At 46.6% G+C, this 23,146-nt stretch overlaps 2 protein-coding genes across 2 annotated transcripts in view; both read left to right on the forward strand.

The window, feature by feature from the left end:
• LOC147635759 (uncharacterized) overlaps positions 1-2,517 on the forward strand; it is a 2,804-nt gene extending 287 nt beyond the window's left edge. The window contains exons 2-3 of the mRNA XM_086802312.1: positions 1-581; positions 1,439-2,517. The exon at positions 1-581 is cut by the window's left edge and continues 148 nt beyond it. Of these exons, the coding sequence (XP_086658438.1) occupies positions 1-581; positions 1,439-2,517 (1,660 nt within the window). The remainder of the gene's footprint in view (positions 582-1,438) is intronic.
• Positions 2,518-2,912: 395 nt separating this feature from the next.
• Positions 2,913-23,146, forward strand: part of LOC147635760 (Calcineurin-like metallo-phosphoesterase superfamily protein) — a 139,017-nt gene continuing 118,783 nt past the window's right edge. Inside the window, exon 1 of the mRNA XM_086803166.1 lies at positions 2,913-3,289. Within this exon, the coding sequence (XP_086659292.1) occupies positions 3,104-3,289 (186 nt within the window). The 5' untranslated portion in view covers positions 2,913-3,103. The remainder of the gene's footprint in view (positions 3,290-23,146) is intronic.

Here is a 23,146-nt window from a genome sequence, read left to right on the forward strand (position 1 = left end):
AGCCATGCTCAATTCTCCTTCCTTTTCTCCAAACTCTCCCTTCATGTTTCGCCCCCCCCATTCACCTATGGTAGCACAACCTCCTAATCGATCATCCCCCCTAGGTATCCCAAACATGGGTTCCATTCCCAATTCCCTAGGAAGCCAACCATCACCCAACTCACTCAATAACCCCCCTTTATCTTCTCAACCAAAGCGAGTTCGTGGCATGAGGAAGGAGCCTAGCGATGAGGAGATTGTGTTAGAGACCCAACCTGCGCCAAAGAAACCCAGGAACTCCAAAAAGAAGGTGGTGGTGGACTTGGGGGAAGATGACGACAACGACAATAAGAAAAGCAAGTGGCAAGAATTTTGGGTTGACCAACTCATTCATGTCAGGGGGGGCATGAGTGAGGAGTTCAACAATCCTGGGAAACAAGGGGTCAACTTGTGGGCAAAGGTGGCCACAAAGCTAGCCGGCATTTACCCTGATTTCAATAAGGATAGTGAAAGTTGTCGCAAGAAGTGGCAAGCGGTGCTAGCAAAATACAGAGTGGACAAAGCTCACAACTCGGTATCTGGCAATGACAGGAGGCACACATGTAAATGGTTCGATGTGGTGGATGAGTATTACCACGATAGAGCCACGGTCACTCCTCTTAGCCACGCTTCTTCATCAACAATGGATGATGCTACTTTCCCCGGCGGTGACAAGGATGAAGTAACTATAGCACTAGATGACGAGAAGCCACAAGCACCCATGTCCTCAAGTCGTCGAGTGACTCCCAAGTATGAGGAATCTTTGGCCACAATGGCCGATACTGGGAAACATCTATCGGACCATCTCAAGGAGACCTCTAGCCAAAATGTTGCCTTGGAGAGGGAGCGACTGAAGATATTGGCAGGATTGCATGCCACAATGAGTGAATTCCTTAAGGAAGGAAGGGGGGGCAACAAGTAGCCTTGGCGCGGAGGAAATTCTTGTTATTATTATTGTATGAATTTATAAAGTTTGGGATCTCGACGTTGCTTTGTTCCTATGCGTTGTATGGATTTATGAATGTTTCTAAGCTCCTAAGAAGCATGTTAAGCTGAGAATTTAATATGTATCAACTTGTTTTGGATTTGCAGGTGACAATGGGCATGTCCAAAGACATTGCACTCTATTGTGCGTGGTTGTGTTCTATAGCGATCTATGAATTGCTTAAAGAACCAAGCATGCACAATGATGAGTGCATAGTGCAGACTTGGTTGCATGTTACCGAATGCATGGCACGATCTGTGAGGTTGAGGAAGATTGCGAACCGTAGGAGGGGTCATGAACACAGACAAGCGTGGGCATATCCACGGCCTCAAGGCTTTGTAAAATGCTATCTCCTAAGTGCTTATAGTGCTACCATGTTCAAGCGGCGTCTTAGGGTTAGCAAAGAAACCTTTCATTACCTTTGTGGGAGTCTAGCACCATTCATGCAAAAGAAAACCACAAACTTTCGTGCGCCTGTGTCTATTCAAGATAGGGTAGCCATTGCTCTAAGCAGACTTGCTACAGGAGATGGACTACTGGGCCTTGGTGACACCTATGGTTGCGCTAAGAGCACATGTTGTGAAATAATCCTTGCATTTTCCAAGGCAATTGTGAAGTCGGGTCTCCGGAATATGTACATAAGATGGCCTTCAAGATCTCGGCTAGCAACTTTAGCACGAGAGTTTGAGGCACTTAGGGGAATTCCCTACGTCGTTGGTGCGATAGATGGTTCTCACATCCCCATCATTGCACCCCGTGACAACCATGTTGACTACTTCAATCGGAAAGGGTTCCACTCTATTTTGCTACAACTAACAGTAGCCGCCAATTGCTCAGTATGGAATTATGATGTCGGTTGGGCCGGATCAGCGCATGACTCCTTGAACTTCTCCAGAAGTGATATAGGGCAAGCATGTGCAAGGGGCGAGCTGGGTAACTATTGTTTGGTTGGCGACTGTGCTTACCCCGCACGGCCATACATGTTAGTGCCTTTCAAAGGATGCAAGGAAGGGTTGACACGTCTAAAGTACCATTGGAATTTCATTCAATCGAGCACAAGGATGCCAGTTGAGAGAGCGTTTGGTATGCTCAAGGCAAGGTTTCGCATCTTGCTAAAAAGATGTGACATGAATCTACGTCATGTCCCAGATCTTGTTGCGGCTTGTCTTGTGCTACACAACATTTGTATCCAACATGGAGAGTCTTTTGATATGGAGTGGGTACGTGAGGCGGAAGCAGAATTGGCAGCATGCTCTGGACGTGTAGAAGAGGATCGAAGAGCAATAGCTACCTCCATGAGGGAGCTTCAAGCAATACGTGAAGTTTCCATAGAGGATGCAATGGAGCGCGCTCAAGGAGGCAATGAAGGGGGTACGAGTGACCTTGGAGTTGGCTCGGAGCGGCGAGATAGTCTTGCCCGAACAATGTATAGAGAGCAAGCAAGGATGAATGTCCTACAAGTCTTTGGAAGGGCGGCTTTAGAGGAGCTGGAGTCACCTACCAACTCCGATTAATCCTTTGTAATACATGTCTTTTGTCCGGCTTATTGTGGTTTTTTTCTTTATTTTTGTATTTACACTATGCTTTGTGGACATAATATAGCTTTGTTCTATGGTTTTTGGTATGGTGTTTACTCTTTCTTCCGCCGCCCCCCAGTGTTCACAGTGGGCGGCGGAAGAAGTCAGGCTCCCTTTTACTTCCCCCTCCCTATGTGAACACTTGGACGGCGGAAGTGTGCATTTTGTAAGAGTACCACCTGGAAAAGTGTGTTTGAGAGTATGTTTTCCGCCGCTCCAATGTGAACCGGCCCTTACATGATATAGATACATGGTATTTTCGATTTAAAAAATCATGGAGCCATGCCATGTCACTCACCTGAGGAGTAAAGAGCACGCCTTTTTAAGTTACACACATTAAAAAAAAAAACAACCTCGTACCCCTCTCTCTCTCTCTCTCTCTCTCGCTCTCGCGCACGCATGCACAGAGTTCATCGGTGGCCCACTGCGGCACACACGCACGCAGAGTCCCTTGGTGGCCCACTGCGGTTGGTGAGCTATTTCCTGTAGGTAATTATTTGGTTGGGGATTATTCACTTGTACGATGGGCGGATCTTTGAGAGTGAGCACGGCGGAGCAGAGGACTGGTTCCCCGAAGAAAGGCGGGGGGCACTCTCTGTGGAACGTGGCAGCATGCCTAGCCTGCGTGTGGGCGGCGTCCCTGCTTTACGGAGAAATGCTCGCCTTCTGGGTGCCCGCCTGGACGTGCTCCTGGCCATCGCTCACAACGGTAAGCCCTCTCTCTCTCTCTCTCACACACACACACACACACTCGCACACACGCACGCATGTTCATGAATTTTGAAATACCCTATTTCTCTTAAATTTTTAACAGATCTACTTCCCATGTATGTCTGTACACTTGATATGTGTACGGTTGGCCTCCTTTATGTCCTCTCTACGCTTGGTCATGCCCGTCAAAGCCTCTTTAATATCACTTTCCATGAAAGTCATTTTGGGCATTTTGTAGATGCCGCACAACACGCATTATCGTATAGTGGTCTCAAGATACATGTGTAGCAGGTCTAGCAAGATTACATAGGGGTGTGGCCGCCTTAGTTGACCCTTGATCACAATAACACCTCCGGAGGATCCATTGAACAAGGAAAGCGAAAAATATAAAAGGTGCCAAATTATAGGGTAAAAACATAGTTATTACCATTTATTTCTTGTTTTTCCCTTGAGTTTTTCCACATTTGCTATTGTCAAATAGCCAAACGAAGTTGTGGTTATTATTGATGCAGTGCAGCACTAACTACCTTAGGCTAGAAAGATACTGGAACATATACATGGTGACCCAAAACATAATGGTGTAAAACATTAAAACAACAAGTGCGACATTCTTACCACCTGTTCACATGTACCAAAACTCGTCAGAATACAGAGCAGACTTCACGACTCACTGGCAGGCGTCCCCGCTCAGTAAGTAACACGTCAAGCAGGCAAACACACAAATACATGTCATGCGAAAACAGTTTCAAGCATGCAAATCATGTGTGCATGTGCAAATAGTAACATGGACATATCTCCCGTTCATGGAACAAGTACAAAATATCTGTCGGCACAAAACTGGCACGACATAAAAACATAAAAACCTGGTCTTCCTATGGAGTGACAGTCCCATAGGTAAGACAGTTCCAGGCACGAGTCTCCCTATGGTGTGACAGTCCCATAGGCAAAACACGGCACGAATACTGGCTCTTCCATGGCGTGACAATCCCATGGGTCGAACACAGTCCAAGTCATACACGGGTGGCACTGGTCTGGCTCCCGTCCATACGACACCATCCTGCTAACACACGGGTGGCACCAGTCTGGCTCCCGTCCATGTCAGCAAAATACTGGCCTCTTCACATGAGACACCGGCCTGGCCTCAAGTGAACGAGACGCAAAAACTGGAGATGGACCAAATGGTCGGCCAATTGGTGACACCTTCTTGTATCCAGTCGACTGTCCTACAGGAGTTGGGTGGCAGAATTATTCTCCATGATTGGTGAAAATAGCAAATAAACTGTTGAAAAAGGTTTCACACTCTTGTAAAGTTGCCTAGCCACTTGCGCATGGTGACAGCATGTGGGCTGCCCCACACCTGGCCGACAGCCATTCTAGGCCTTGTTGCCTAGTCAGCTGGCTGTCCCAAGGCCCTAGGGTTGGCCGACAGCCCCTTCTAGCCCATCACATCAGTCGGCCAACATCAGACCAAGTCGGCCAACTCCAGACCAAGAGACGACTGCTGCAATATGGAGAGTGGGGAAAAATGAGAAAACACTTAAATCGGACGGGCACACCCACAACAGAGGTTCTGATGTAAATATACAGATAGGAGATGACTGCTAACACCCCCTCTTAGCTCCTGGATGTGGAACCAACCCCAGTGAGTTGGAGTGCCGCCGGAGCATAGCCTGAGGTAGAGACTTCGTGAAGAGGTTCACCGCACTATCCTCCGTCGAACATAACTCTAGCAAGATGTCATCAGCAACAATCTTTTCACGATCAAAATGCCTCTGGATGACCATGGGTTCCTCCAGTGGAAACCCAATCCTGCCAAGTAACCTCTCCAACCTTACCACCTCGTAAGCGGCACCACAAGCAGCCCGGTACTCTGCCTTTGTCGACGACAAGGCAATAGATGGCTGCCTCTTACTGCACCATAAAACTGCTCCTGACCCAAGGGAAAAACTGTAGCCTGATGTCAAGGTCCTCGTGTCTGCCTCTCCCCAATTTGAGTTACTCCCTCCGTGGAGTCTGACTCCATCCATCAATCCCCCTCATGTGTAAAAGAGTCCAAGATCCTTCGCATGCTGCAGAAACCACAAGATACTCAATCCTGCCTCCCAAAGAGTCCTTTGCAAACATGAGCTCAACAGCCTCATCAGGAAGCTCCCGTCCAATCTGGTATCCAGCAACCAGATCAATGAACCATTCTGCTTCCCCGTCAAGGAGGCATCATACTGCTCACAAGGATCAACAACTGTTACGGTGGGATGCCAAGTCCTGGAAACCTGCGGAAGACCACTCAAGGCCTTCGGAAACCTGTAACCAACCCCCTTTGAATCCGGAACCACAAAGCCTAAAGAATGTGCAACATCCACCTCCTTCTGCAAGTAATCAACTGTCCCTTGCCTGGCTTTCCAATAGGTCACCGTGGAAAGAGCTTCCTCAACCACAGGAATTTCTTTGTCCCGAATGCCACGAGACATCAGAGCATAGGTTACCTGTAAAGTTTCCTTTGATTGTTGACGAACACAAGAACTACCAACATCTGTACTAGAAAGTTCCTGCCAACTGCTGCCATCATCTGGCAAGCTATCCACCATCTGATCCCGAAAAGCCTGCACCTGCAGCGTATCCACACTTAAGTGGCCATTACCAGAGTGCCACTCATCACAAAACGGAGGACCTGGGAGAGGAGTGCTGAAAGTTTGTAAACTCCATTCTCCACTCCGCCGTCCCAAACTGTCACGTGCATCCCGCACTTGGATGCCACGTAGACATTTCTGTACAGAAGGTGCAGGACCTGGGATGGTGAACTGGTCCCATGTGAGCCCAGTCCGGGACGAGTCAGCCAGGGATCCATCTCAGTCGTCCGAGGTCAGGTGTGCATTGTCGTGCACGAGTCCAAGGTTAGATGTGCACTGTCCTGCACATGAAACAGTGCCAGTCCGCGGTGTGAGTCTCCCTCTAGAATGATGTCAGTGGTTCTGTGTATCTGGTATGGTACCGGATGCCAGATCACTGAGTAGATTATGTTTAGGACAAGGGGCCAACCCATAGGGCTACCTCGGAGCTTAGTATGGGCATGGGAATGGTGTGAAACCCAACGTCACTAGGGCTCTTTAAAAGCTACATAATGGGAGAGCAAAAGATCACGAGGATCTACGCGCGGAACATTTTGCCCACGGGCACCACGTATTGGCTCCCATTCTTGCTAGTCTTTTTAACATAGCACTTTGTGAAGGCTTACCATCCTCCTGGACTACCAACACCATGTTAGAAGTCATCTCCTGTCCAGTTTTATACACCAGGGCCTTTGTTGTGGGTGTGCCCGCCCTTATGAGGTGTTTTCCCATTTTTCCCCACTCTCCGTATTTTTCCCCTATTTTTCCCATTTTTTCTGAGGCTTGGGAGGGCTGCCAGAGGGTGCCAAGAGCAGTACAGTGCTGGCCGACTGGATGTTTATCAGTCGTGGGCACTCTTGCTGCTGGCCGACTGATTTTGATCAGGTTTTGGCACCAGATAGCTGGCCGACTGCATAAATGCAGTCGTGGGACATATTCAGCAGTCGTGGGCTTTACTGTTGCTGGCCGACTGCCCTCTATGGGAGGTATATATATGTCCTCAGCCCCCATACCTCATTTGTATCATATCTCGGGATCTTCTTGTGTATACAGAGCAGAGTTACACGCCTACATCTCTCTCTTTTTGTGCTGTTTTTTCTGCCTGCGTTTTTGCTCGTGTTCCCAGATTTGGTCATCATTTCCGCTGCATATTCTAACATGGTATCAGAGCCTAGGCACTAGATAGGTCTTGGGATTTGTGTGAGCAAGAGGGGGCTGTCTTGTGGCTGATTGGTGGACTGTTTTGGACTGTTCGGGAAGAGGAGAAGCAAGAGGAAGGCGGGCTGATTTGCTGGACAGCCACTTGCAGGTATCAATTCTTCTTTGTTCCCACCCACCCACCCTTTTCAGAGTACATCCCCGCTATGGCAGATCTGTATGAGATGGCCGAGAGACATGTGAAGATCCCGACACTCCCCACGTTTCCGGTGGACCGTCAGTTAGATGGGAGCAACTACGGCATATGGAAGGTGATGATGGAATCCGTTCTGGAGTCTTACGACCTCGCCGATTTTGTCGTTGTTGGTGTTCCACGGCCGGAAGTAGAGGAAGGGGAGTTACCGTCAACCCGAAAGGACCGGGAGGCCCAGACGCAGATGTGGGATCGCGTCAACGCCAGGGTCCGTTCGTTTATTTTCCTCAACTGCACACCGCAGGTAATCAATCATGTCAAGCACATGACGCTGGCCAGAGGTATATGGCAGCATTTGGCTTCTCTGTACAACAGGGTATCACCCATGAAGAGGATTTCTTTGGAAGTACAGATGCGGGTTATGAGCCCTGCAAAGTCGGCGACGATGCGGGAGCATATTAACAAGCTGCAGGCTCTTCAGCAGGAAGTTCTTCAGGCTGGGAAGGAGATATCGTCAGAGGACATGGCCATCACGTTGCTGTCACATTTGCCCTCTTCGTACTCAGCATTCTACTCGTCGTTGATTACCAGTGGCAGGCTCAGCACCATCACGTGGGAGGAGCTTGTGCCTATGGTCCTGGACCAGGAGGAACGATTCACGAACCCTCCTCAGGGTGGAGGTTCGGAGGCCTTTACTGGCCAACGGTCGAAAGGCCGTAACACGGGCAAGGGGAAGGCTTCGTCGGAGAAGTCTTCTGTTAGTGACCGCGAGAAACTGAAGGCAGAGAGGACCTGTAATGATTGTGGCGAGAAAGGCGACTACTGGAGGCAGTGTCCCAAGCGGAAGACCGAGAAGGGTGAAGACTCCTCAGCAATCATGAAGACTCCGGCTTTTGTGCACCTGGAGGTGATGGACACCGATGCTTCATTTTCTTCAGGCAGGGAGGAGATTGGAGGACTCTCCGCAACGGATACTCGGGAGTGGATTCTCGATAGTGGTGCTTCCAGGCACATGACTCCTTCCCGTTCCGGTTTACAGGATCTCTATAGGTGTTCTGGTCATATTCTTACTGGGGATACGTCCACTATCCCAGTTCACAGTGAGGGCAGGATGGAGATAGTTCCCGATGGCAGAGGGGGGAAGCATTCCTCCGAGGTGTTGTATGTTCCGGCACTTGGTTTTCATCTGTTGTCAGTGCATCAGGTTTGCAAGACTGGCGTACGGGTGGAGTTTGATGAGCATTTTGTTGCTCTCCGGGACAAAGCAACAGGCCAAGTGGTTTGGGAAGGTGGAGTGGAGAATGGAGTTTACAGGCTTTCAGCACTCTCTCTCCCAGGTCCTCAGGATTGTGATGAGTGGCAGTCTGGTAATGGCTACTCAAGTGTGGATACGCTGCAGGTGCGAGCTTTCCGAGACCAGGTGGTGGATAGCTTGCCAGTAGATGGCAGCAGTTGGCAGGAACTTTCCAGTACTGAGGTTGGTAGTTCTTGTGTTCGTGAGTCAGAGGAAGCTGAACAGGTCACTTTTGCTCTGATGTCTCGTCGTGTTCGGGACATAGAACTTCCAGTAGTTGAGGATGTTCTTTCCACGGGGACCTTTCGGAAAGCCAGGCAGGTGACAGGTGCTTACTTGCAGAAGGAGGTGGTTTCTCCAGGCTTTGTGGTTCCGGATTCAGAGGGGGTGGTTGAGCAGTGTGATGTCTCTGAGATTCAGAAGCTGTATGGTTCATGGATCTGGTTGATGGACACCGGATTGGACGGGAGTTTCCTAATGAGACAGTTGAGCTCTTGGTTGCAGATGTCTCTTTATGAGGCAGGATCGCGTTTCCTGTGGTTTCTGCGACATGCGAAGGATCATGGACTCTTGTACACAGGAGGGGGATTGTTGGATGGAGTCCGACTCCGCGGTTGGAGTGACTCGGTTTGGGGAGGAGATCCGGACACGAGGAGATCTACTTATGACCCAGGAGCAGTTTTACGGAGCAGGAGGAGGTTACATTGCACAGCCAGGAGCTGAGAGGGGGTGTTAGAAGTCATCTCCTGTCCAGTTTTATACACCAGGGCCTTTGTTGTGGGTGTGCCCGCCCTTATGAGGTGTTTTCCCATTTTTCCCCACTCTCCGTATTTTTCCCCTATTTTTCCCATTTTTTCTGAGGCTTGGGAGGGCTGCCAGAGGGTGTACAGTGCTGGCCGACTGGATGTTTATCAGTCGTGGGCACTCTTGCTGCTGGCCGACTGATTTTGATCAGGTTTTGGCACCAGATAGCTGGCCGACTGCATAAATGCAGTCGTGGGACATATTCAGCAGTCGTGGGCTTTACTGTTGCTGGCCGACTGCCCTCTATGGGAGGTATATATATGTCCTCAGCCCCCATACCTCATTTGTATCATATCTCGGGATCTTCTTGTGTATACAGAGCAGAGTTACACGCCTACATCTCTCTCTTTTTGTGCTGTTTTTTCTGCCTGCGTTTTTGCTCTTGTGTTCCCAGATTTGGTCATCATTTCCGCTGCATATTCTGACACACCATTGTCCCCATCCACAAAGTAGGAGACCCCACGGACCCAGGTAACTACAAGACTATCATGATGGGTCACACAATGGCCAAAATCTATGGGGTAGTACTAGAGGACATGATGAGCTCTATGGCAAAGAGAATGGGAAATAGAGCATCAGGCCAGGCAGGCTTGGCTTCAAGAGAAACTTCTCCACACTGGACCGTATCTTTACTTTACGGGCTATCATAGAGGAGGCGAGGTCCTCAAAGAGACATGTGTATTGCTGCTTTGTGGATTTCCACAAAGCCTTTGACTCCGTCCCTTGATCTCGTCTGATAGGACGCTTGCAGGAGCTCCAGTTCTCACATGAGATGATATGGGGTGTGATGGTACTATATGAGGCAGTACTTGGCCGAGTATGTGCACCCGGTGGGACCTTGGGAGATATATGTAGCACTATTGGGGTTAAGCAGGGCTGCCCACTCTCATCTACACTCTTTGGCCTATACATTGATGAGATCGCAATATTTGTGGATAGTCTCAGAGGTAGAGGTTCACCATTGGCTCAGACAGTAGTGCCCATATTGCTATATGCTGACGACATTGTCTTGATCTTAGATTCAATCGAGGGTTTACAGAAACACTTAAATGCATTGGATAGATTTTGCAAGGGGAGAGACCTTACGGTCAATTTGGGCAAAACCAAGGTTATGGTCTTCAACACATCTTATGCAGTCGCCTCACAATTTTCTTTCATATACAGAGATGTCCTAGTGGAGATTGTGCAGAAGTATGTGTGTCTAGGAGTCACTTTTACAGGCCCTTTGTTCTGCATGACTACAGCTGCCACTGACCGACTTGCGAGGGGGCACGCCTCCCTAGCCCCTATGGAGAGAGACTGTTTCCAGGCACATTTCCAAGAACCTCGCACTAAGTGCTGCCTCTTTGATACTCTAGTATGACCAGCGGCTATGTATGGTGCAACCTTTTGGGGGCCAGGCCTAGGGAAGGATCATTGGAGGAGCATAGAGAGGCTACAAGTGATGATGTTGTCACGCATGATCAAGAGTAAGCCATGCGTTCCACATGACATTCTACATGACATTCTACATGCAGAGTTTGGGGTGGCCCCACTGGTTACAGATGCCCTTTTTCAGACTGTCACTTATATTCAGCATGTATACACGCTTGACAGAGATTGCCTCCCACGACTAGCACTAGAGTTCTCTATGCAATTATACGGCGAGAGGGAGAGGGAGCAATTGAGACGAGTTGGACTGCCCTCCTCCTCATCGACACGACCACCACCATTACTGACACATGCATGGTACTCTGAGGTAGTCAAGTGGTTTCATGCACATGGCATACAGATGGACCGTCTCCCCTCGTTTCAGTATAGCTTGGATTTTCCCCATACCTTGATCTCTCACATTCGGAGATCAACCGGATCATCCGGTTAGATCTACTCGGGCTACACATACACAAGACATGGGTGTCTCCATCAGAGATTGGTAAGAAGTGTGAGTTCTACAGAGATCACTTCTTGAGACTTTCCGAGGATGGATTCTTTGAGATCCCGGGATACATACAGCTACACATGTCACATGCTATGCGTATCACGATTTGCCAGCTCAGGGTATCCTCCCATCGCCTCAGAGTAGAGACCGACAGAGTTGAGGATATCCCACATGAGGAGAGGTGTCACAAAATTCCTTACAGCTTCTATTTTTCTATTGTTCATGTGTGGCATGTGGAGCCTGACATGGCTGGTGTAGCCTGACATGGTGTCTGTGTTGCATTTGGAGCCTGACATGATAGTACATGTATGGTTGGTGTAGCCTGACATGATAGTGCAGGTATGGCTCATGGAGCCTGACATGATGTAATTCCCTAGGACTAGCGATCCTAGAGATCTTTTGTATTTATGTTCTGGGAAGGTTCCGCAAGGATCATGAGCCCTGGACATTTTATCGGATACAACTGAGCAGATGGGTGTTTCTTCCAGTCTAGTTGCACTCATGTGTGTGCATGGCTTTGATTTAATCTTTGGATGACTTGTCTTGTTTGCCTGGACAATGCCTGAGATTTCTGCCTGCGTTGTCCATGGGGTCAGGATGCCTGGGCACCCTGTGGTGGACGTGTATGTGCACACCTGTTTGGGACTGACAGGTGGTATACATGTGTTTTGCAGGTGGTAAGTATTCCCAAAAACTCAATTTACAGCTTTATGAGTTCACATGCTAATAATAATTGGTGCAGGTTCACACTCATTTATATGTGACCGGACAACTTATAAGTGAGTACACATTGAACAGGACTCATTTAATACACGTGGCGGCCAAAAGCTGGGCACTAGACGTTATTTGGGCCTCCTTCAAGTTGGTGCCCCCTTCTGGACCTAAAAAGCACACGTGGGAGCTAAAACTGGCGGAGGAGCTCTAATCTTGAGTAAGACTCCAGTTTTATGTGAGGCGCGTGCTTCTCCGAGTGCATGGGAGCTGGTCGACTGCTTCTTCAGGCTGTTTACAACCTTCTATCGCGACAAAAACCTAACAGGTGCATGGGAGGTGCTGGCTGACCTTCTGCATGTTCTCCACTGCTTGCCGGCTGATTTCCAGCTTGAACAGAGGCTGGATAGAGGATAAAACAGGGAGGAAGAGCTGGTCGTGGGCATCTGGACAGTTTTCCTTCTGACTGGGGGCTTGTAGGCTTGTGTGCATGGGAGGTGCTGGCCGACCCCTTCTGCATGTTCTCCACTGCTGGCCGGCTGATTTCCAGCTTGAACAGAGGCTGGATAGAGGATAAAACAGGGAGGAAGAGCTGGTCGTGGGCATCTGGACAGTTTTCCTTCTGATCGGGGGCTTGTAGGCTTGTGTACAACTGCTGGTCGATTTCTTCTGAGGCTACTGAGGGCTGGTTGACTGCTGAAAACAGCCTTTGAGGGCTGGTCGACTTGCTCTATGAGCCAGACGGGAAGAAGACGATGATGTTGAGTTGTCCTGGGCTGATGTGGGAGTGCAATGGGCTGGACATAGTTGTCGTGCATGTGCTTGATGCCGGGAATGCTCACTTGTGCTGAGAATTATCAGCAAATTCAGATTATGTTATGTTTTCTTGTTTTCATATTGTATTGGAAGAAACAAGTGCAGCCAGTGGTGAACCCTGGGCACCCGCAAAGCTGTATTGGAAGCAAACCCCTTTTTGGTAATCTAACCATAAAGGAGGGGAGGGGGGGGTCCGCCCATCTTTTGGCCCCTAGTGTGGTGTACTGTGCAGATTTGTCATCTTGTTTTATCTGGCATGCTTATGTGTATTTTCAGATTTCATGATTGATTAGATTTTTCGTGCTTTGTCGCTCTTTCGTTTACATTGGTATCAGAGCCTGGCTCTCTAAACAGTTGCCTAATATGATGTTGGATATGGCTGTAAGGAGTCATTATCCGTGAGAGAAGGTTGGGATTCTGAGGTAGCCCTCGTCTTATTGTCGCGCCTCGAAAGAGGTTACCTTTGGTTTAAGCGACAGTGAGCGTGTGGAAAGACTTCGTGGCCCTCCTATCGGTGTAGGGGCACTGTTGCACCCTTGCAATCTATTCAGTATCATACTTGGGAAATTGATAGAGAGCAATTCTGGGGCATGGATAATTCTTTTCTTTTTGAAAAGCTGGAAGATACATTATGGCCAGCCAGTCAGATCATTCTGTGGAGGACTCTTATCACCGGTACTCGCAGCATGCGGGAAGAAGATAGAGACAGGGATCATGTTGGGGCTTTGGTGGATAACGATCCATCGTTGTCTGCCAGGGCTGAGGATCAACAGGATATTGATGCCTTGATGAATGAGCTTGAAGAGCTCCGTGCTTTGCAAAGAGATCCTGATGTACAGAGGGTCATTGAATCAAAGTCTCATGTCAAGGCTGATGTGGTCACTTTTGATGCAATTGCCCAACAGATGGGAATTGACAAACCTCGAGAGTTGGCTGCTGCTTATTTAAAAAGCCGTGGCAATGTTGTTTTCGAGATGAGGGCAAGTGGGTCTTCACACTGCAGCCTCGCAGGCTATGTCGTGAAGGAAACTTCGATGATGTTGTGAGAGGGCATGCAGCCCGCACTAGTGATGTGAGAGGGCATGCAAACCGCACCAGTGATGTAAGAGGGCATGCAGCCCGAGCAAGTGATGTAAGTGGGCATGTAGCCCGAGCAAGTGTTTTGAGGGGGCTTGTAGCCCATGCAATAGATATGAGGGGGCATGAAGTCCGAGGAGATGATGTACATCGACATGCTGCTCGTGGGGATGACGAGGGGTTTTCAGCCCATTTGAGAGATGCAGAAGATCTTCATGCATTGTGGGTGATGTCTCCACCTTCTAGGTACGTTCCTGCTCCTAAAGTTTCATCCAGAGTGGAAGGTGTTACACGGGAAATCAGCCCTAGATTTGGGCACCGTCGCCATCGTAGATATGACGAGGAGGATGATGTATTAGAGTGTCGGGATGCTTGTCATAGCAAGAAGGCCAAAGAGTTCAAGTCAGGAAAAAAGGACATTAACGTGCAGGATGCCAAACTGAGTGTGAATGTTATACCCGATGTTTAGGGTAACATTGCACATGAACCAAAGAGCAGAATCTTATGCAAAGCTTGGGGCAAGTTAAAGGACCAAACAAATTTATTCCTTTTTGATAATGCCTCAACAGATAACTTCATATCCATATAGATGGCTGCTGCTCTTGGGTTAAAGCCCGAGGAATTGGGCATGGACTTTTATGCAGATGCTGCCTTTGAGGACAAGGAAGTTAAGGTCACTCCCATCATTGGGAAGCTTCGCATACAAATACAGGGATATTTGGATCATGAAGACTTCCTTGTGGCACCACTTACAGGATGTGATTCGGATCCCAAGATTTTGCACAAAGAAAAGAAAGTTATGTTTACTCATAGGGGTAGGGAAGTTTGTATTGATGCAGGTACTACTGGGAGTACCATACCCGTTGTAAGCCATATATCTATTTCAAAGGCAATAAAGAAATCAGCTTGTTCTTACTTGGTCTTTGTATGTGATAATGTTGAGCATGATGCTCGAACTCCCATAGATCAAGATAAGATTGATTTCTTAAGTGAATATGCTGATTGTTTTGTTGATTCACTACCAGTACACTTACTCCTAGAGAGGCCAGAGGATCATTGTATTGCTATAATTCTTGGGAGCTCCCCTCCTAACCGACCTCCTTATAGGGTGAGTGTCGCCCAACAGGAGGAAATCATGACTCAAGTAAATGATTTGCTTGAGAAGGGGTTGATAAGACCAAGTTCTTCACCTTATTGTTCTCCAGTTTTACTTGTGCAGAAAAAGGATGGGACATACAGAATGTGTGTTGATTATAGGATCCTTAACAAGAGTACTATCAAGAACAGGTTTCCGATTCCTCGAATCGATGATATTCTTGATAAACTTGAGGGAGCTGCTTGTTTCAGTCGCATTGATCTTAAGAGTGGTTACTATCAGATTCAAGTGGTACCTCAAGATGTGCACAAAATGGCTTTTCGAACATCATTTGGATTATATGAGTATTTGGTTGTGCCATTTGGACTTACAAATGCTCCCGTCACTTTCAATAGAATGATGGATATAATTTTGGGACCTCACCGCAAGTTCACAGGAACTTTCTTTGATGATATTATCATTTTTTCAAAGAGTGAGGCTGAACATAAAGAGCATCTTGCCATTGTCTTTGAAGAGCTAAGGAAACATAAACTTTTCATCAATGGGAAGAAGAGTGAATTCTTCTTGTCAGAAATTCACTATTTAGGGCATATTGTTTCCAACAATGGAGTATGCATGGATTCCGCAAAGATTCAAGCAATCAAGGATTGGCCAGAACTGCAGAATGTGCATCAAGTTAGGAGCTTTGTTGGTTTATGCTCTTATTATCGTCGATTTATTCGACACTTTGCTTTCTTAGCTTCACCGTTATATGATCTAATGAAGAAGAAAGTAGCATTCCGTTGGTCGGAACCTGAAAAGACAGCTTTTCAAAAGTTGAAGGATGCCATCATATCAGGGCCAGTTCTTATTATTCTAGATTTGCATAGACCTTTTGTGGTCGAGTATGATGCATGTGGAGATTGTTTGGGGGTTGTTTTGAACCAAGAGGGACATGCAGTGGCTTTTGAAAGCCGCCGCCTACAACATGCGGAATTGTATTTGTAAGCTTATGAGAAAGAGTTATTAGCTGTTATTCATGTCCTTCAAACATGGAAGCATTATCTTTTGGGGGCTGAATTTATGATAAAAACAGACCACCAGAGTTTACAGCACTTTCTTACACAGCCTAAACTCTCAGAAAAGTATCTAAGGTGGGCAAACTTCTTATCCATGTGCCATTTTCAGATTTTGCATATCCCGGGCAAGAAGAATTTGGTGGCGGATGCTTTGTCACGCAGGCCACAATTGCATGCCGTAACTACCGCCTACCATCAGGACTTATCAGGGATGCGAGATATGTATGCTTTGGACACAGATTTTTAGCTTATTTGGCCATGATTTGAATCATGGTATTGCTGTCCCATCTTATTCGATTAGAGATGGGTTTCTGATGATGCAGAATCGTATTTGTGTAGTGCGTGAATTACGCCAAAAGGTTATGGAAGAGTGTCATGCTCCCCCATATGCTGGTCATCGTGGTATTCTGGCTACTGCACAGGCTTTGGAAAGATATTTCTTTTGGCTAGCTCTACGCAGGGATATTGAAGCTTATGTGCGAGAGTGCATAGTGTGTAAAAAAGTCAAGTTTGATAGACACAAGACACCTAGTTTGCTTCAGCCCTAAACCATTCCACAGGAATCATGGAAAAGCATTGCTACGGATTTCATTATGGATTTGCGGAAATCGGCACATGGAAATGATGCTATATGGACTATTATAGATTGTTTTAGCAAACAGGCACACTTTATTCCTGTGAGGAAAACAATCAAGCCAGAGCACATGGCAAAGTTGTTCTTAGCTCAGATTTTCAAACATCATGGCATGCCCAAGTCTATTGTGGAGGTAGAGATCCTCGGACTACCAGTTTATTTTGGCGGGCATTGTTTGATAATATGGGCACAAAGTTGAGTTTTTCATCAGCTTATCATCCTCAGACGGATGGTCAGAGTGAAATTGCAAATTCAGTTGTGCTTGACATCCTCAAGTGTTATGTATCTGAGTAGAAGTCAGATTGGGAAAAGTATTTTCCATTGGTTGAGTTTGCATACAATAACACAGTGCATTCTTCAACTAATAAGGCTCCATTTGAGATAGTTTATGGCAAGGTGGTGCTTCCACCTATCTTACGAACAAAAGATGAAATCTTTGCAGCAGCAGATGAGTATGTCCGTGAATTGGATACTGCGTTTGCACAGGTTCGGACAGCCATAGAAGAATCTCAAGCTAAGCAGAAAAAGGCAGCTGACAAACACAGGCGAGAGGTGGTTTTCAAGGAAGGTGATTGGGTATTACTAAAGTTTGAGAAAGCACGCCTTCGGAAGCGGCCAGGTAAGGAAGACCAGTTTCCTAAGCTTTCAAACAGGTATTATGGGCCATTCCAATTTTTGCAGAAAATAAATGAAGTGGTATATAGATTGGTATTGCCCGATCACTAGAAAATACACAATGCCTCTCATGTCAGGTTGCTGAGGTCTTATGTGGGACCACCTCCTATGGAACCAGTTTTGGAAGATCCACCAGAAGTGGATGAACTTGAGGAGGTATTGCAACCTGAGCAGATAGTTTTTCATAAAGAGCGCAAGCATGTAGGTGGCAAGCTAGTGCGTAGGTATCTTGTGAAGTTTAAAAACTATTCGGCTATGGATGCAAAATGGATGGACGAGGATTATTTTGCGGATTATACAGAGCTTCTAAAGGCCTACTTGGAAGCTTTTCAGCTGCGGTCAATTGCTTAGAACCCGGGGGGAATGTCACAAAATTCCTTACAGCTTCTATTTTTCTACTGTTCATGTGTGGCATGTGGAGCCTGACACGACATACATGTATGGGTGGTGTAGCCTGACATGGTGTGTCTGTGTGGCATATGGAGACTAACATGACAGTACATGTATGGCTAGTGTAGCCTGACATGATAGTACATGTATGGCTCATGGAGCCTGACATAATGTAATTCCATGGGACTAGCTATCCTAGAGATCTTTTGTATTTATGTTTTGGGAAGGTTCCGGAAGGATCATGAGCCTTGGACATTTTATTGGATACAACTGAGCAGATGGGTGTTTCTTCCAGTCTAGCTGCACTCATGTGTGTGCATGACTTTGATTTTATCTTTGGATGACTTGTCTTAATTGCCTGGACAAATCCTGGGATTTTTGCCTACGTTGTCCATGGTTCCGAGGACGCCTGGGCACCCTGTGGACGTGTATGTGCACACCTGTTTGGGACTGACAGGTGGTTTACATGTGTTTTGGAGATGGTAAGTATTCCCAAAAACTCAATTTACAGTTTTATGAGTTCACATGCTAATAATTATTGGTGCAGGTTCACACTCATTTATAAGTGACCGGAATACTTATAAGTGAGTACACATTGAGCGGGACTTATTTAATACACGTGGCAGCCAAAAGATGGACACCGGATGTTATTTGGGCCTCCTTCAAGTAGGCACCTCCTTCTATACCCCATTCAATGGCAAAAGCCATCTTACGCTGATCTTGTAGTGCAATAGACACTTGGTTATAGCCTGAGAATCCATCAAGAAAGTTGTATACTGTTTTTTTGGCTACTTGCTCTAGCACATGTTATGCTGATCTTGTAGTGCAATAGACACTTGGTTATAGCCTGAGAATCCATCAAGGAAGCTATATACTATTTTTTCGGCTACTTGCTCTAGCACATGGCCAACACCTCCATGCACTGAGTTGGTAACGTGATGGTATGTGTCCGTAAGTATGGCGCATCATAATGGTACTAGCCAGTAACGCGGCAAGCGTATAGTATCTTTGTAACAATGTCACCTTCCCTTTCCCTTATCAAGTGTGGGCATACAATCAGTAACACAATTGAATAAGGGGGGGGGTGTGGTTTAGCCCATCTTTTGGCCCCTAGTGTGGTGTACTGTGCAGATTTGTCATCTTGTTTTATATGGCATGCTTATGTGTATTTTCAGATTTCATGATTGATTAGATTTTCCGTGTTCTGTTGCCCTTCCGTTTACAAGAGGACATGCACATTATGCATCATAGGAGCAGTAGAAGATGAGGCCCATTATATGTTAAGTTGCCCGGCTTACTATGAGATATGGGAGAGATTCCACTGTCTCTACCAAGAGGGATTTTGACCACTTACACAGGTGATACAGTTTTAGGATCAGAGGTGCTTGGGCATGTACTTGATGGATCTCAAACGACACAAGGATGTAGTGTGAGGCAGCATGTTGAGAGACAGCCCCGGCTCTGACAGGACACCTCATAGAGAGCCATCACAGATTTCTTTGTGGTACACACATCCACATCGGAATCCACTACCCACAATAGTTCCTCTACTACGACATCAGAGCCCACTACCCGTACCCACACTCCAGCTCCATGCCCCAGAGGAGTTCTTAGCAAGAGAACTTGATCCATTCTATGAGCCAGACGTCCTCGACCAAGAGCATCAAGACCCTCCACCACACAGAGACATATTTGTGAAGTTCTCCACCGACATGACACGCTCCCATCATAGAGGCCTGACGCTCACTCCGCCGTCAGATCGGTTCTGGCCGAGGCGGGTATTGCCATTAGTTGATCACAACATATCGCACCCTACACAGGATCATTTGTTGATCACATGTACTGTCAGATGTTTTCTCTTTCAGTTTTCCATGGCTTAGTATATCCATGGTACCATTGTATTACTTTTGGTCTCATAGGCCCTTGGGGTCTTCCGTAGATGTTAATATTACTTTCTTTCTTTCTCTCTCTTCTCGTCTCTCAAAGTGGAATTGCATAAACTCACGGGTATAAAGACGATGATCAACCTATTGCATGATACATTTGTATCAGAGTTGCAGGTTGTAACCCAACTTGGCTACCCTAAATGAGAGCATTCCGTGGATGGTAAAACTGCGGTCAGGAAAGACCACCCAAAGCTACAAGGAAGATATGGAAGGAGAGATCTACAAGAAGACACAACCACTATAGAAACGCTTTCGCAAAGCAATGAAGACTTCATCAGATTACTCTTGGAGCAAAATAGATTGCTAAGGTAACAAATAGAGGCCAAAGAAGAAGGGGCAAAAAAAAGAGAGCTAAGGAGTAGAAAAGCCAAAAGAGCTCTCAGAATGGAAAAATTATTCCTTCTCATGGAGCAACAACGGCAAGAAGAAGATGCCAAAAAGGTGGAAGAACGACGGGCCAAAGAAGCTCGATGTGAGGTCCAAGGTCAAGTTCTAAGTCCAAGTTCAATCCCAAATGCAGATTCTAGTCTAGATCCAAGTCCAAGTCTAAGTTCTAGTTCCAATCCAAGGCCAAGTCCAAGTCCAAGTCCAAGTCCAAGTCCAAGTCCAAGTCCAAGTCCAAGTCCAAGTTCTAGTTCCAATCCAAGTCCAAGTCCAAGTCTCCAAGTCCAAGTCCAAGTCCAAGTCCAAGTCCAAGTTCAAGTTCAGACAATCTCCAAGCTCATACACAAGGTACATAGGAGATGTGGGTAAATGAAGCGTTTGATGATCAATAGGAAGTTCTGTGTTCAATCCGGAGTAGAAGCAGCCTTGAGTAAATGGTGGCGTCCAATAGGCAATGGCCAAAAGACGGAGCTTTCCAACAGATCATATGGCACAGCCAAGCAAGGGGTAACGTCGGCAGTAGGTGGCGCACAGGTGATAACAGCCATGCGCTCATATGGTGGCCGGGTGGTGCACAGAAGATAGGCGGTGTTGGAAGCTCTGGTGCATGGGAGTCTAGCAGTGATGAGGAGTTAGCATTGGCACGTAGGTGGCGCTGGCAGATGTGATAGTTGGTAAGCATTGGAGCGGTGGCGTAGGTGACCAGCAGCAGGTGGTGATAATGAGGTAGCGTAGGTGTTGTTTATGGCACTGCGTAGGTGGTGCTGGCGGTTGTCTCAGATGGCGCAGGCAAGCTGGGTGGCGCACAACAGGGCCTTAGTTGGTGGTAGCTGTTGGCAGCGTGGGTAGGTGGCGCAAGCAGCTCTCAAGCAGGCGGCAACATCATCTGGCTGAGATGACGACCTGTCCTATAGATCGGTGTGGCATTGGTCCAGATGGTGGATCAGGAGGTGTAAATGGCAGTTCTGCCGGCGTCAACGGTGGCACACAGGTGGCTACAGCTAGGGAAGGAGCAGCGCCAACAGATGGAGGCCAGTAAGGTGGCGATGAAGGTTCAACCAGGTGGCGCTGAAGTTGACGATGGTGATGTAGGAGATAACCTTCACGTTTTTTGATGATGACAAGGAAGAAGATGATAGTTATCTTCCTTGAACGATCTTGCTTATGCCACTCTAGAGAGGTTCAACTTTGTTTTATACTCAGGAGGGTCTTGCTTTTTTGCAAAAAGCTACCATGCTTTGCTTTTACTTTTTCGCTATGCTTTCGTCTTTATTTTTTTAATAATAGAATATTGCTCAACTTTTGACTAGCTTTCCAAAGTTCTTTTATGCTTTGATTTTTTTGACTTTAGGGCCTTGCTTTTTGGACCTAGAGGTACTTTTTGGAAAAGCGCCTTTTAGCTTTTTGATCCGACTTAGTCTCCTCTTGCCAATGGTATCCCTGGCTCACAGTCAACTTAGTTTGACTTTTTGCTTTTTCTTGCTTTTTGAGAGAAAATGGTGCTTTTTCAAAAGCAAATCTTATGGTCATTGTTCCCAAGCCTTCTTCTACCTGTTTGGTGTCCGGGCAAGGTTTCCATCATGTGAAATAGAGCTGGGAGGGCCAAATAGTTACAATCTCCCTCTTGAAAATAGAAAGAGATGGTTTCCAAAAGTGCATCTCCCTTTTAAAAATAGAAAGAGATGGAATTAACGAGTGTGCATGAGAAACTTTCTTAATAGTTCTCTCCTCAAAATAGAAAGAGATGGTCTAATCTTCTTTTTTAAAATAGAAAGTCATGGTTCTTCACGAGTAACTTTCCCTTTTCAAGAAATAGAAAGAGATGCTGATAACTAAACTTCTAAAATCAGTTTGCATGTTCAGTTGAAGGGAAAGTTACTGAGCTAGCATAATTGAGCAGATTCGTCCCCACATCATCATTTTTTTTTTTTGGGTTCTTGGGAGTTTCAACCTTTTTGATTTTGATTCCGACCTCCGTTTTCCCAAAAGATGAAGGGAAAGCCCTTCAGTCAGATTTCGATCCTAAAAGTTAGTATATCTTTAAAATTTGTTGAAATTTTAAGTTGTTAGGTGAAAAGAATACTGAACCTCCTACAAAGTACGAGTAGCTAGATCAACAACCAATAACATGCAGACATTTGATGCTTAAGGGTGAATGCCTACGAGTTCACGCATTCCCAAAACGGCATTCGATGCAAGTTCATCAAGCGACTTAATGTGCATGTGCCTAAGGTGAAAACCATCTCTTCAATACACTTTGTATCCATCTATACTCTCCCCCATAAAGGTAGGAGTGCATAGTCCATCATGCTTTATAAAGCATATCTAATCACACTTCCCCACTTTTTTAGGGATGGAAGTATGTCCATGGCCAATCATACTTCCCCGCTCAGGGATGGAAGCATGTCCAATCATACTTCGCGGCTTAGGGAGAAGCATTTCCGTTCATGGGTTCCTCCGAAATAAGAACTCATGTCTAATCATGAAGCTTGCTGTGCTAGGTCAGACAACATGTCCAAGTTATATTTATCTTCAAGATTTTTGATACAAGATTCCATGTACATGGTTAGGGTTTCTCACAAACACAAGTGGGTGACAGCAATGACTCTAGTTTGTTGATGTGATTCCACATTGAAGTAGAATCAGTGGGTGAAAGCTTCAACATTTGAAGCTCCAGGGAAACTCTCTTTATGGGTGTCTTCTGGTCATAGATGTCGGAGAGTCTCTTCCAAGCAACATGTGCATGGGTATCACGTTTAATGTGAGAGATGATTGAGGGTTGAGAGTTCAAAAGGATGAATGACCGAGCAGGGGATTTTAGCCGATCCCATAGAGTAGCTTCGTTCGTAAGGGCATCCCTTGTATCCTTATCCTTTGCGGTGTCCGTTTTAGGCTTGAGGACCGGTCGAGTGATGAACTCCAGAAGATTGTAAGTCTCCAAGACTGCTTCCACCATGACTTTCCAGATCTTGTAGTTTGTGCCATCCAACTTGGCATTTGAAGGAAAAGTCGGAAGAGTGGGTAGCTGAACCGCCAGAGGTTGGATGAGTGCCATGATGTATCTCCTCTGAAAAACGCAGCCACCAAAACAGCCC

Source organism: Cibotium barometz, chromosome 9 (assembly GCF_041138505.1).
Source record: "Cibotium barometz isolate CiBa-2024 chromosome 9, ASM4113850v1, whole genome shotgun sequence".
Taxonomy (NCBI): domain Eukaryota; kingdom Viridiplantae; phylum Streptophyta; class Polypodiopsida; order Cyatheales; family Cibotiaceae; genus Cibotium; species Cibotium barometz.